General features: G+C 34.3%; 1 protein-coding gene across 3 annotated transcripts in view; it reads right to left on the reverse strand.

Moving 5' to 3' along the window:
- The window catches only part of LOC113523102 (glutamate receptor-interacting protein 2), a 465,085-nt gene that overhangs the window by 11,641 nt on the left and 437,076 nt on the right, over positions 1 to 16,368 (reverse strand). For all 3 annotated transcript variants that reach the window (XM_052894828.1, XM_052894823.1, XM_052894836.1), the window contains 5 exons: positions 7,811 to 7,912; positions 3,762 to 3,918; positions 2,919 to 3,145; positions 1,176 to 1,321; positions 1 to 361 (listed from right to left, as the gene is read on the reverse strand). In XM_052894828.1, coding sequence (XP_052750788.1) covers positions 1 to 361; positions 1,176 to 1,321; positions 2,919 to 3,145; positions 3,762 to 3,918; positions 7,811 to 7,912 — 993 coding nt within the window. The remainder of the gene's footprint in view (positions 362 to 1,175; positions 1,322 to 2,918; positions 3,146 to 3,761; positions 3,919 to 7,810; positions 7,913 to 16,368) is intronic.

Below are 16,368 nucleotides of genomic sequence, written 5' to 3' on the forward strand. Positions count from 1 at the left end.
CCTCCACTAGACCACTTAACAAAATAGGCTGCGTTACATCCTCACTACCAGCGATTGTTAATCCCAAGGGCCCATTCTCTTGTTTAATTAACTCGACAGTGAAAACAGCCGTATTACCATTTTCATTGCTACCGTGACTACGTTCGCTTTCTTTTGCACTGTTATTAGGACTCTCTGTATGATGGCCGGAATCCTCGCCGCTATGTACTACAGCTTTAATTTCTATATTACTGAAACTTTGTAATGTTAGTTTGGCGTTGTGCTTGTGTATATTTGACCAATCCTCTGTTAGATCACGCTTTCGAATTTTAAGTGTTATTATGTCGTCTGGTGAATTTTGTAGAATATTAAATGCTGTATCCTGAAAACATATCTAATTTGAAATTTAAGTTACTTAAATGATTATTACACAATTATTAAGTTTTAAGAATAGAAGGTATTTGTTTAAGTGTACTTGAATAGTTTATAATTTATTAAAAACACAATTTAGACGAATAAACCATGTAAATGTGCCTAGATATTTCTAACTCCCGGATATATCAAAATATAATACTTTTTCTAGTAACTGAAAGGTTTTAGCATAATAAAAATATTATAGCATTTAGCATAATGAGATATTGTCTACTATTACACCTTAATTTTTATTTCCCATAATAAGTCCAGGACTCAGGGTCCTCAGGAATGGCAACGCATGGGGGGTATCATGGGCGAAACAATATACTCTGTTATGTCCATTATACTGCTCATGTCTGTAGACGACGATTACCACTTACCATCAGGTAGGCCGTCAGCTTGATTGCCGTTCTAAGTTGTATAAAAAAAAAACAAGAAATTAAAAAATATATAATTTTGTATATATATTATAATTAAAAAAATAGGAAATATCTCATTGGAGTTTTATGTTAATTATTAGGAATGAATGTAATAGTTTTTCTGTTTAACTATATATGAACACGCACAAATAAACATTTTCCCTTTACAATATTAGATGATATTAGCCTTAGTAATATCACAGTGTAAAAAATCTTCATAAGTTATTTAATACTTTGATAATATTGTAAACAAAATGCCAATAAATATGAGTATTTATTGAACATCACTTACAGTTGTAGTGGTTAATTCACTGTATAATAGAAACCTCATTAGGCTGCGATAGTAAATTGTCTAGCACTTACCAGTGATAAATTATGTAATGGCTGGCCATTGATCGCCAGTAACTGGTCTCCCGGGGCTAGCGCTCCACTACGGTGCGCTACCGACCCTGGCTTAATATCTGATATCACCATTGGCTCTTCGTTACTCAGCAATTTTTGTTTACATCCTACAAAAGGCAAATAAAATATTTTGCTACATCTTATGCAAGTAATATTTCTCTGATAAATTTCCAGGAAGCATGTTAAGTTAGTATGTAAGATACGAGTAGAGGTCTATGACCTTCGGTTCTCTTTACTTAACATACAAGTGACTTAAATGACGTATATATAAATAATATAAAACGTAATATAAATCTATATTACGGGACCCTTATTTTACAATGCCTATCTTTACGATATTTACACATGTGTTAATAATTCTGAACATTTATTATATGCCGATGATAAAAAAATTTACCGTGTTATAAAAAATACTTCGGATTGTTATAAATTGCAAAATGACCTGATTTCGCTAAGTAATTTCTATAAAAGAAATAAAATAACTATAAATAACAAATGTCAAGTTATAGTTTCACTAGATACTATTGTATTTCATTATGCCATAGATAATGTCCCTGTCCATCGTGTCAATCTTGTACGTGATCTCGGTGTATATTTTGATGACAAATTCTTAATGGACAAACATGTGGATATTGTTGTGACTAAAGCATTCAAACACTTAGGTTTTATAAAACGTGTTTGTGAACATTTTGATAATATACAGTGTTTGAAGTCTATATATTTTGCTTATGTACGTAGCATTTTGGAATATTCTAGTTGTATATGGTCACCTCATTACCAAATCTACACACACACACACACACACATACACACACACACACACACACACACACACACACAATCTAGTAACTATTGTTATGATATACTATAGTGTAGTTTTTTATTTTTATTTACTTCTAAATTTTATAATTACTCTAGCCACGACAAATTTATATCGCTAAGTCAATGAAAAACTGTTATTGGCCTTTTATATGGATAATTTGTTATTGTTTTAAGCTATAAATTGTAAGCTGTTGGTTTTCCAATAAATAAATAAATAAATAAATAAATAAATAAATATTTACGCCAAATTCCCCAGTGAATAAAAAATATAAAACACTTATAAGTGATTATATAAGACATTTTAGGAAAAATTATAGACAGAGTATATAAAAAACAGTAATTTTGATTTAAAAAGTAAACCACTAAACTGGTTTTGATAAAAATTCTTTAAGAGCAATCTGTAAGTATATCCTTTAAAATAAAGAAAGAAATTTCGAAATCTGTCTATAACTGACGAAGGTATGAGGTAAGAAACGTAAAAAATGAGAATACGATTGAATTGAGAAACTGCTACTTTTTGAAGTTTGTTGAAAATAGCTAGTGGACCCTGTAATTCAATGCTCACAGTAACGTATATTTTAAAATTTTATTTCAGAACACATTACCGGTGGGGGGAAGGGATTGATAGTAATGCTGTCTCCCAGTCAGTTGTTGCTAGCAATATAACCTGTCAGGTTGATCTCCAAGTGGTTCCCCCTGGAAACCATCGTGCTGAATTCCAGGTGTATTCATCACAATGGGCTAATTGACCTGCCTTTTTCTCCTCACCTATCATCCCTCACTGGCGCCCCTCCAGCGTATACCGTTAGCACAGGCAGGGTTACCACTCCATTATCATCCATTAAATAAAATAAAAAAAAAAAAAAACAAATAGCATATTACCTGTGATAGTAACTCCAAGGCCTGCCGTAGTTTTGGCTAATTTCACATTGAACACGCCGCTGGATGCTTCTATCGTATTAGCCATACTGAACTCGACGTTCAGCGTCAGGTACTTAGGATTGTGGGAGTCGTTTCTTCTTTGCAATATTTCATTGGCAACGTCCACTGTCAAGTTTTCGTGTCCATTGATGGACATTACTCTATCTCTTATTTGTATGCACCCAGATCTGAAAGATGTATGGATAATAAAATATTCCATAATAGGGTAATCTATCCCGTGGGAGTCGTAAGAGTCAACTAAGGGAGGAAACCAGGAATGATCAGCAGCACCCCTCTAAAACATCTCCAAAGCCCATCATCATACCAGCTGTTAATTAGCCACTTCTGAACATAGACCTTCCCCATGGGGGAGAATTTTGTCAGTGTGGGGTGTTGCTGGCCATTCCTCGATAATTAAGTTCTCTTAGTCGCCTCTTACGACACCTATGGGAAAGGAAGGGGTGTCCCATTCTATGCCGTGACCACATGGCAATATAATATACAATTTTATTATGTTAATAGAATTAAATATCTTCCATGTACGGACATTGGCAAGGTACTATTTTGTCATCATATTAGCTTTTAACTGTCCAACTGTTGAACATAAGCCTTTCCCTTGAAAGGGTTTTGCCAGTAGTTACCAAGCTTGGCAGGCAGATTGGCAACCCAAGATGTTTTAAGAGGGACGCTGCTGCTCATCTCTTGCCCTCAGTATCCTCTTACGACACCCACTGGAAAGGAAGGGGTGGCCTATTCTATGCCAGGACCACACGGAGAATTTTGTTATATTAAGATAAAATATACCTGTAGGCTGGCGACTGTGTAGCCAAATGTGATATTATTAATGTCGCATTTTCTTCGTGTACTGCCAATCCACTGCTTTGTCCCGGTGGTATTTCTAGCTGAATATTCAGCGACTCCGTCCGACAAACACCCATACTTGTGTAATTTTGTTGACTATCTGTGGAGTTAATTAACAAATTGTATATTTACATTGGCAGAGTGGAAACTGAAAGGATAGGAACTATCCTAAACAAACAGCCGTGGTCGTAAATCCGAAGGCCATTTGGCCTTGTTCCCTTTGTTTAGAGGATACATTCTTTTGCTCTTATTGAGTCGTAACCTGCTATAGTTTTGCCCTTACGACCAAAATGTCACCTGGAAAACGAATAAACGGTGTTCTATTGCTGCAATTAATTCAATTTTTTTTTAATGGATGAAAATGGAATGGTAACCCCACCCGCGCTATCGGTATACACCGGCGGGGCACCAGTGAAGGATGATAGGTGAGGATGAAGCAGGTCAGTTAGCCCATCGTGACGAATTCAACAAGAATTGTTCACGATGGTTTCCAGGGGGAACTACGTGGAGGTCGACCTAATAAGGCATATTGCTAGCAATGGAGCTGTCAAACTCCATTGCTAACAATCCCTTTCCCCCCCAAGTAAGGGCATTAGAATGGAATAGAAATAATCTTTGTTCAAATAGATTTGTTTATAAGATCTTTTAAATCTAATCATTCCACTACTAGAATCGCGAGGAAAGGGATTAATTAATAGGATAAATAATGAGGTTTAATAGTCCCATTGATAGAAAATACACCTCATCAGGTTAACTTCCACGCGATTCCTCCTAAAAACCATCGTGGTTAATTGTCGTTAAATTCATCACAATGGGCCAAAAGATCTGCTTTATCCTCACTTATCATGTTTTTCTAGTACCCCGTAAGTAATGAGGTTTAACAGTCCTATTGTTAGCAATAAACCCTATCAGGTCAACCTCCACGCGGTCCTCCTGGAAACCATCGTGCTGAATTCCAGGTGTATGCATCACGATAGGTATATAGACAGCACAGACGGGACCATCATTTAATTTTTTACTCATAAGAATCGCTAGGAACGGAATGTTGTTATCTGCTGAGAAGAACTTGTAAGAAATTCAACAGTTACACTTTTATTTACTTACTTACAAGATAATATTTTTTTTAAGTACGTTTGTTCCGTTGTGGAACAGGCTAAGGTCGGAGACCATGCTGCCTAGTCTTCACTTACTAATATAACAAAATTAATAATAATAATAATAATTCTTAAACAAACGTTTAAGGAAATCAATATAATATTTTGAATTTGTATTGCTTTTCTAATAACAGTAATCAAAGTCAAAATAATCAGGTTTAGAGTTTTTTTTTGTCTGTATGTTTGGTTTGACATAACACAAAAACTACTGCATAAAATTTAAAACGGTTTTTGCAGTTATATTCCTAAAGTCCTAACTCAAGTTTTGATGTATAAAGTCGTTATGTTTAAGAATCTATACGTACGAAGATGCGGGTAGAAACTAGTGTTCCAATAAGTTCGAACGATAAGCGACTAATTATCATTTAATTGCTGAAAATGTAGTCAGAAAACACTAGCTTCTACCCGCAACTTCGTACGCATGGATTCAACGCAATAATTATGCAATATTAATCAATCAATGCAATATTAATGCAATAATTATTTATTAATTTACGTACAAATATATTTAAATTAAATGCAACGTTAATTAAACTACACTAATATTATATAGTGAAATTTGTCTGTATGATAGATAATTACAGTTTAGTGGAGCAAAAATTGATAACCCAGCCAACCGGAATGATAGGAGTCATACTAAAAGAGGTAGAACAATATATTATTTCGTACAAGACTATTGAAATAGATTAGATATATGGCAAATATATAAAAAAGAATCACAGTTTGGATGTTTCAATGGTGAAGCAGTTGTGTTTGCATGGCTGTGTTTTGGTTTGAATGGTGGGATATGGCAGTGAATTTACAGGGTACAGAGGAATAACACCTTAGTCCACAGGAATGGCAACACAGGGGGTATTATTGGCGAAATAGTATACTCTTTTATGTCCATGATACTGGTCATATACATACAGGCGACGGTTACCATTTTTCATTAAGTGGGTCGCCAGATTATTTGCCATTCTAAGTAGCACAATAAAAGGGTCATTATTTTATTATTAGAATACTATGTAAAAGCATATATATTATATAATCAGAGGTATTATATATGTTAAACGTTGTCATTTTGGGCAAGAACTTATAAAAAAATAAGTATTTTAAATAAAAATATTTATAATTCTCATTCCTGATTTCCTATGTCGTCCACAGTCATATTTATTGCATTCGTAGAATAACTTATGATAACCACATGTAAAGCGTACATTAGTTTTGCTGTTTGAATAAAAAAAAGAAAACTAACACATCAAATAAAAAAAAAAAAAACACGAAATAATTTCAACAAAGCACATTGAATAGTAACGATAGAATTTACCAAGAACTTAGCTATTCCGATCACAGTTGGTAATCACAAAAACATAGACGCTCGTTGGGATTATGCTAAGTGCTTCCCATTACACCGATAACATCTAACAGAGAGTTCAATGTTTGGCACTAAGGGGAATTAACTATTATGGTGTTACTGTAACTCATTACAAGCTCTCAAGCTTTATGCGGTTTTTATTTTCCAGTTATAACTTCATGTTGGTGATAAAAATCAAAGACAGAAAATAAAAGTACTCTTTCTACTGATATTTGCTATCATATCATATATATATCATATCATATCATACCATATCATATCATACCATATCATATATCATACCATATCATATCATATATCATAGCATATCATATCATACCATATCATATCATATAATATCACACACAACACTCAACAAACACACCAGATTCATCCAACACAATTCATACACCAAACACACGATCACTCACAAATTCAGTATACACTCAAAACAGAAAGCGAGGTAAAAGACGGACATAAAAAAAAACTGGGGCATATGTACCTTTTGTCCTGTGGGTTGCAGGATGGGGTATGTTTTTAAGCCGACATAAGTCGAGAAGGTGAAAACCAAAAATACTATCGTATCATACCATATCAGCCGTTAATTGCCCACTGCATTAATTGATCATGCACGGGATTATTAATGACCAGTAATTTTAGACAATACATTTAAATAAATACATAATTAATAGAGATTTTTCTGTCTGTTGAGTTTCTTACGGGTTCTTTTCAGCAGATAACAATTTTCTGAACTTTACATTCATTAAAAATGACGATTTAAAAGTGTCTGTAGGCAAGTCTGTTTGATTGAAAATGATTTAAATTTGATGAAATGGGCCCATGATTTTATAATATAGTGAATCCTCTCCCAGTGTGAAGTCTTGAAAAAAAGAATGTATAAGTGTTACATGTCTTTATGGTCTCAATAAAAATATTATTATTATTATTCTATTTATCATCATATCAGCTTTTAACTGTCCACTGCTGGACATAAGCCTCCCCCTTTGGGGAGTTTTTTTACAACTTGAGTTACGTTACTAAAGTTTTAGTAAAGATCCCTAAACTTTTCTAGCAATAAATATAGCCTATAATACTCAGGGTGAATGTAGCTATTTAATGGTGAAAGATTTTTTGAAATCGGCAAAGTAGTTTTTGAGTTTATTCATAACAAATATATATACACACAAAAATATAAATCTTTCCTCTTTATAATATTAGTGTAGATTCGATTTTGTTTGTTTTGACTTAAACTAAGTCTTAAGTCACACACTTGATAACAAGAAATCTTATAAAGATGTTACAATAATTTAATATACGGGGTGCTTGATAGAATTTCTTTGATATTCGGTTATTTTTACAACGTAATAGTGGTAGTAAATATTATTTCTGCAAAGAACTATACAAAGGGTCTATGCAATCACAAGTAACAGTCGGTCGAAGAATCCCATCAAATCCCATAATAGTAGCAGTTATTTATCGGATTTGTCGAGTCGATCCCTTACCGTAATCGTCTTGTAAGCCCAGTTTGGGCATAGAGCTTTGCCTGTAGTTCCTCTGTCGATGCTTTTTGGTGTTAAGCGTTGACGTGCCTGATACTGAGTTTTCTGAAACAAACAAAAGAAATAGTCTGATAAATGTTTAGTTTTGGTTATAAAGAGAAATCTCTTTATGACATATAATATATGATAGATAATAAAAAGAATAAATATATTTTATTTTTAGTTTTGATGGTAACTATTTAGAAGACCATGTAAAGTTAAAGCCATGTAAAACCAGAGGGAGACTTTGTCCATAAGTCGATTGCTTGGGTACCTCTGTCCCATTCGTGTTTCAACCGTGAAGCAGTTGTGTTTGCATGGCTGTGTTTCGGTTTGAAGGGTGGGATATGGCAGTGAATTTACAAGGTACAGAGGAATAGCACCTGTATCTTCCGGAATGACAACGCATGGGGGGTATCATGGGCGAAACAATATACTCTATTATGCCATGATACTGTTATGGTAATGTCTATAGGCGACGGTTACCATTTTCCATCAGTTAGGCCGTCAGCTTGTTTGCCATTCTAAGTTGCATAAAAAAATACTTTGAATATCTATATTAAAGGAAATGATGTAATCAACGAATATATATTTAAACAGCATTAGATCAAGCAGATGTGTATCGAAGGATAGATTGTTGCCACTTAGTTCTTTATATTTATTCCGGAAGGGATCTGGTGTGGAAATGAATATAGATATACTAATAATAGCTTCACCGGATACGCCTTCTGTTCTTCCTGAACAGAATTGTAAGTCTTAATTCGACTCGGCTTTCACTGGTTTTGGTTTCTTATTAGTAGTTAACGACTATCAGTTTGCAAACAGTTAGGAAGTCTTTATCTACCTACCAACTATTGTATGGGGGGAAAAGGATTGTTAGTAATAGGGTCAAATAGCCCATTTACTAACAACCCTGCCAGATTGACCTCTACGTGGTTTCCCCTGGAAACCATCGTGGTTAATTCTAGTTGAATTGGTCAGGATGGGCTAACTGACCTGCTTTCATCCTCATCAGACATCTATCACTGGTGCCCCGCCACCAAGACAGGTACATTAAATAATGGCAACCGCAGTAAGGCCTTGTAGATGTTTTAAAAGGGACGCTGCTGACCATCACTTGCTCTCCCCGAGTCGCCTCTTATAATACCCAGGGGAAAGGAAGGGGTGGCCTATTCTATGTCGGTACCATATGGGACAAAATATTATTACAGCATATTTGTACTGTAAATATTAGTTTTTGGTATAATCTTTTACTCAATATGAAGGAGCATTTATTATTTTAGAATTCGTATACGGAGCACACAAAGAAAATTCCACTGCTTAAGTTTTAACAATTTAGACTATGCTTTGTTGCGCATTGTCTGTCTAAGGATTTTCTCGTATGAATTTTACTTTAACAATTTTTATATTTAAAATGTGGAGTCTTATAGTTGAATAGTACACTACGTTTAAATAGCAGTTATATTGAGTATTAAAAATCTTATAAAATTCTGGCCGAACCAGCAAACGTTACTTTGACCACTATCGCCACCTACCGGGTTCATTTTTACTTATCATTGTAACGGTCCAATCTCTCAAGTTGAATTAAATAATGTATATTTACAAAAGCTTTTTTTTTATACAACTTAGAATGGCAAACAAGCTGACGGCCTACCTGATGGAAAGTGGTAACAGTCGCCTATAGACATGAGCAGTACCGTGGACATAACAGAATATACTGTTTCGCCCATGATACCCCCCATGCGTTGCCATTCCTGAGGACTCAGGTGTTATTCCCCCGTACCCAGTAAATTCACGTCATATCCCACCCTTCAAACTGAAACACAGCTATGCAAACAACTGCTTTACGGTTGAAACACAAATGGGACAGAGGTACCCAAGCAATCGACTTTTGTACAAAGTCTTCTTCTGGTAAATACAAAGTCTCCCTCTGGTCTCCCTCAGTTTATTAAATAGAGGCTTATTTGTATATTAAAGACGTAGTCAATAGAGTTGTCATTATTTTAACACTATAAGACTATTGGCCACAGGTACCAGAGGGAGACTTTATACAAAAGTCGTTGCACCTCTTCCATTCGTGTTTCTACCGTGAAGCAGTTGTGTTAACATGGCTGTGTTTTGGTTAAGAAGCGTGTGATATGGTAGTGAATTTACAGGGTCCAGAGGAATAACACTTGAGTCCTCAGGAATGGCAACGCATGGGGGGTATCATGGACGAAACAGTATACTCTGTTATATCCCTGTTATTGCCCATGTCTATAGGCGACGGTTATCACTTTCCATCAGGCGGGCCGTCAGCTTATTTGCCATTACAGTTACGTTTTAGTGATATCTAAACAGAGACGCTGCTGCCCATTCCTCGACTATTATGTTTTCTTAGTCGCCTCTTATGACACCCACAGAAAAAGGTGTGGCCCATTCTATGCCGGGACCTAATGCCACCATATGGGGGGGGGGGGAAGATTGCTAGTAATGAAGTCTAACTGTCTCATTGCTAGCAATATACCATACTAGGTCTACTGTGACGGTTCGCCTATAGTACAATAGGTTTAATACCAAAAGTACATAAAAGAAACAGGGATTCCTATAGGTGACCGCTGCGAAAGCTGAGCTATTTAATATAAACAAACTTTAAAGTCAAGGTTCACAATAGCGTACAGAGAAGACGTTACCATATATGAAATATTGACACAGAAGGGAAACTCCTTTGATGTGTTTCCAAAGTGTAGTGGATGTCACAAGAAAATTAAATAAATTAAACAAAAATATATTATATTTTATATATAACCAAATTATAGTTTACCTTTTTATCATCAGGTGTAAAAAAAAGATACATACAACACAGTTTAATAAGGTTTATGAGAGTCTTTAAAGTTTTATAAATTCGATAATCAATTTAATATAAAATACCAAAATACGTTAACATATAATTAAATTGAATTTAAAGAAAAGTTCAGTTCGAATAATAGGCTAAATCTGATTATTGAAATATCTACCCTTCGGTGACATAATCTATGACGTTATTAGAGAAAGAATAGAAAAAAAAAAAAAAAAAAGGAGAGACGGCAGATCGGCGGGCGCGCGGGAGTCGCTTTTTAGGAAATGCGCAAAAAAAAAAAAAAAAAAAAAAAAAAAAAAAAAAAGGACGGAAAATGGCGCGGGAGTCGTGTTTTAAGGAACTGCGCAATAAAATAAAAAAATAACTAGGATATAGATTTAGGAGGGACTGGTTCGATGAAGGGGTTTGAGATCTTAGTGTATCACTATGGATTAAGTGTGTGAAATTAATCAATAGAAGACTGGAGAATCCGGTGAGCTTGTTCCATTTATTACTACGTAGTTAGATTTTTGACTGTGATCACAGGCAAAGTCTATACTTAATATTTTTCCCAACAACTATTAAAATACGTATTTAGTCGAGTCCATATACCTTTAGGTAATGCGTATATCGTTAAATGCAATCACATTTGAACAAAGTTTACATCAATATAATTTACGTACTTACGTTATTCTACTCATATACAAAATCCAATTATATGGTCGTTTGATAGAACTTCATCAATTTGATTCAATGTTCTAATTGTCCAGTTTTGGAAAATACTTATTGAATCAACTATTGAACTATTACAATACTAACTAGTTTCATACCTAGTTATTATAAAGTATTTATTTATTGAGGATAATAGACTAAAGTGACTATGGTCTGGTCTCATTGCTGGGGAAACAGCCATTGATAAGAGAGAGGGGTTATTGAGTGGCGACCCTGTAAATGCAAGTGCGGTGTAGGCTACCTCCATTGTTTGGAGTGACTGTTTTATGTGTATTGTGGGGCCGTTCCTTGTGTCAGTCGGTGGAAATTGCCTGTGTTCAGTCGTGGGTTGGTGATGGTTGAGACGATGATGATGATGAAATATTTGTATTTATTACACTATTACAGTGTTGGTTTAGAATATCTGTTCATACTTAACGCTTCATGGTGAAGTGTTTTTATACCACTACTCGGTCGACCAGATTAATGATTCTTAGTCTATATTTGATTATCCATGACTACATGTGGGAATTTGTTTTACACCAGATGTACAAAGAGACAGCTTAACTGTTGCAAGTGATATTATGTGAATGTAATACTTTTAATACATTATTAATTGTGTTACTAGATAAATTCATGTGACTGTGGGGTGTTTATGGTAAACAAGCCTGTATTGTTTAAATAGATATTTTGTCTTGATTTATTATAAACTTTAATATTGATTTTGTTGTAGTAAGCAAGCTGATAATAACAATTCTGTGTGTATTACTGATTACTAATAATATTTAATTATGCTGATATTATAGGTGTGGATTTATTTCCTAATGGTAATAAAAGTACTAAAAGATTCTCTGACTATAGTTACTCTTAACTAGGTATGAGGTTCAGTATAAAATTGGTACTGTATGACATTTGTGAGGCTATGTATTTTGCTCATATTTAGAAAGGAAGTTGTCCTGGCGATGGGGTTTGTATGTATGTTGTTTGTTCATGTTATATTGACTAGACAAGTTCGGACAGGGTTAATATTAGTGAATATTTACTGGATTTATATTTAATATACATGTTTTGAATATTTTATGGGAATAGTATGGAGATATACAAGTAGTAAAATATAATATTAGTATTTTATAAATTTAATTATTGAGTTATATGTTTATGTCCGACTGTATCCAAGGAGATATTATCCTATTAATATCAAGTTAGGACAATTACTTTAAATATTAATAAAGCAAACACTAACACTGATTATTCACTTCTTTAATAAATTTACATTAGAGGTTAGGAATCAAATAGATAGCATATTAGGAAATCTTCACCACACATGTATTTGAGGAATGTTCTTGATAATTAGTACTGTATGTATATATTATTGCAAATACAATTGCAATAAGAATGTTAAACTTCTAATCTTCTGTTCATTCTTGAATTTGAAAGTAAGCTTGGCTACTGATATGAATATAAAACTGCAGCATTACTGGATACTATTAATTATTTCTGGTGTAAACCATGATTATTTATGTCACTGATAATTTAGTTGTATATTACGGTTGATATATGATGATTTTATATTTAATTATATTAAACAAATACAAATAAACAAACTTGCTAGTATTTGTTACGTTGACAGTTGTGATAGATAATCAAAATTCAATTCAATACATCAATACGTCATTCAATACGTCATTAATGTGACAGATGTCAAACAAAAGGAGATTATACACGTTATGATTCTATATCAAAGTCTATAGAAAATTTATATAATTTTCTGTTATTTTATAATAACTGTAGGGGAAATATTGGAATTATTTATATGAGAAATTTCACTTAAATGATATGATAATTATTTAAAGACCTAATTTCTTAGGGATTTAATCATGATGATTTAAACACTAAAACACTTGTTTATCTGAGAAATCCTCTTAGTAAATAGGTTTACTAAGACACTAAAAGGAAGTAGATATAGAATAACTATAGTACAGCTACAATAATTGTATGGGACTTACTGGCCTTTCTATACAAATATATATTTAATCTATATCTTTCACATTATAATTATGCAATATATTGCCTCTACTACTACAACATACACAAATAGGACTTATTGTCCTTCCTATATACCTATATATAATAATTGACCTGGCACTTTAATGTGTAATTTATCAGTACTTATGACAACAACCTATTAGGACTTATACGAGGTCTGTCCGGAAAGTTCGTATAAAAGTGTTCTGGAATGCGAGAAAGAGGAGTGGGGAGGCCAGGTAAGCGCAGGACCCCTTCCTTATGTCCCTAACAATGCTTCAGTTCTGGTCTGCGAGTTCTGCGGTGCGAACTGGCTTGTCACGCCATCTGTGAAGTTACCTCTTAACGAAACCCCGTCGGCATGGAGCCCGCTTCCGTTGAAGAGCAGCGCGTCGTAATCAAGTTTCTCTCGAAACTCGGCAAGAATGGCCGTGAAATTTTTGCCGATCTCAGAACAGTTTATGGGGATGATGCTGTGAAGGAACCAACCGTCCACAAGTGGCTAAAAAGATTCAGAGAGGGCCGAGAAAGCGTTCAAGATGACCCACGTTCAGGACGTCCTTCCACTTCACATTCCGACGAAAACGTGGAAAGAATTCGAACTTGTGTTAATGGGGACCGTCGTTTAACGGTCAGACAGGTGGCTGAAGAGCTTAATTTGGGCAAAACCGTGGTCCACGAAATTCTAAGAAACGAACTTCAAATGAAAAAAATTTGCGCCAAGATCGTTCCGTGAGTTTTTGAGTAAAAATTCCATTACGGTGACCGAACACCCCCCTATTCGCCGGATTTGGCCCCGTGTGACTTCTTCTTGTTCCCAAAAACCAAATTGGTACTTCGGGGGCGGCATTTGGGGGACATAAATGAGATAAAAAAAGCTACGACGGGGCAGCTGAGAAACCTACAACCAGAGGACTTTCAAGGAGCCTTCTCACAGTGGAAACGGCGTTGGCACAAGTGCATTATGTCACAGGGGGAGTACTTTGAAGGGGATAAAATTGATTTACCTGAATAATTGTAAAATAAAATTTTTAAAAAACTTTTATACGTACTTTCCGGACAAACCTCGTAGTCCTCTCTATAAAGCTACATAATTATTTAATCTGATTATTTCACAATGTGATTAATCAAACCTCTACAAATATTACAAAAGATCTCTATTACTCTCAACACAATAATAGCTTGTTGGATTTAGTGTCCTCAAACTTATAGAAAACCCAACTGGTTATTTCACGAGACGTTGTTAACTTGTGATTAATCAGTGTCTTTTAAAGGACTTATAGTTCCTTTAGATATATCTCTCTGAATAAATAATTGGTTAATTCACAATGTGGTTAATCAACAATAATATTATATATAATTGACTGGACTTATAGTTCATTCAATAGCACTCATTACTTTTAGTAGCTCTCGACCTATGGGTTGGACTACTCGTTTTTAGGCTCCGGCCTAATCAACAGATTTAACTTGAACCTTGAGTATTCTTGGTATTAAGTAAATAATATTAAATTGACAATGCTATGTTATGATATTATATACAGTCATGTAGTATATGTATATATAGTATAGTTATGTTAATTTAATAGTAAATAAATTTACTATTAAATTAACATAACTTCCTAGTTACATGAATTATGAGTATTATTCATTAATTATTCTTAATCCTTAAAGATTTATCAATCATCTTCATTATTTAACTCCTATCATATACCAATTAAAGAACCTTTTGGTTATTACACACACAATGGGTCCTACATTACTAGACGATCACACATTTATTTATCTGGCCAGATGATCAAGTGTTCTACTAAAGATCTGTTCAATATTATGTGTTTATTGTAAGGTTTTTTAAGATTTATAAGATGTTTAGGGTGTATAAGGTAATATAGGTATGGGCTATATTGAGGGTGTTAGGCCTTTCTTTAGGGTAGATTTTCATTATATTTTCATAGATTTCATTAGGTAAAGCCTTCGTAGGTGTTTCTTAGGCTTTGTAGGTTTTCCATGTGTAGCTTAGTTTAGAGGGTAGTTATTATATGAGGGGTGCAAAAGGGAGGGACCATCACACTACCTCTCCACGGTTCCTCCTGAAAACCATCGTGATTGATTTATTATTAAATTCCCCACGATGGGCCAACTGACCTGCTTCATTGTCACCTATCATCACTCACTGGTACCCTGCCAGTGTATACCGATAGCGTAGGCGGGGTTACCATTTTATTATCCATTAAAAAAAATTTATATTATACACTATATGGATAAAAATATAATGAACCTGCACGAATGTAATAAACTTGATATTTTTCAAAAACATCGACAAAGACTAAGCAACTACAATACATCCCAATTTCAAAAGCTATTTTCTTAATATCTAAAGCAATTTTAGTGAAATATTATTGTGTTGTTCAACCTTTACCGAGCGATAACTTCAATTCTCTATTAAAGTTTAAAAGGGTATTGAATCTCAGGTTATTGTATAGTTTTTGATATATGTGTGTGAATCGTAAAATATATTATAAAAGTGTATTATAAAATATATATAATATAGTCTCTCTTTGGAGTGAAGGACGATCCTTCATATGATGGAGTGACGACCTCAAATGCTTTGCAGGGAGTTAGTGGATGCAGGTGGATCAGGACCGTTCCTTATGACAGTCTATGGTTAAGGTGATGAAGACAGTTTCTGTTTATAGTTTTGTTAATATATTAAACAAATATGTTTATTTTGTTTAGATTTTTTTTTATACAACTTAGAATGGCAAACAAGCTGACGGCCCACCACATGGCAAGTGGTAACCGTCGCCTATAGACATGAGCAGTACCATGGAAATAACAGAGTATACTGTTTTGCCCATGATGCCCCCCATGCGTTGCCATTCCTGAGGACTCAGGTGTTATTCCTCTATACCTAGTAAATTTACGCTATATCCCACCCTTCAAACCGAAACACAGCCATGCAAACACAACT

This window comes from Galleria mellonella, unplaced genomic scaffold, assembly GCF_026898425.1.
Source record: "Galleria mellonella isolate WM207_F2 unplaced genomic scaffold, CSIRO_AGI_GalMel_v1 utg117, whole genome shotgun sequence".
In the NCBI taxonomy this organism is placed as follows: Eukaryota; Metazoa; Arthropoda; class Insecta; order Lepidoptera; family Pyralidae; genus Galleria; species Galleria mellonella.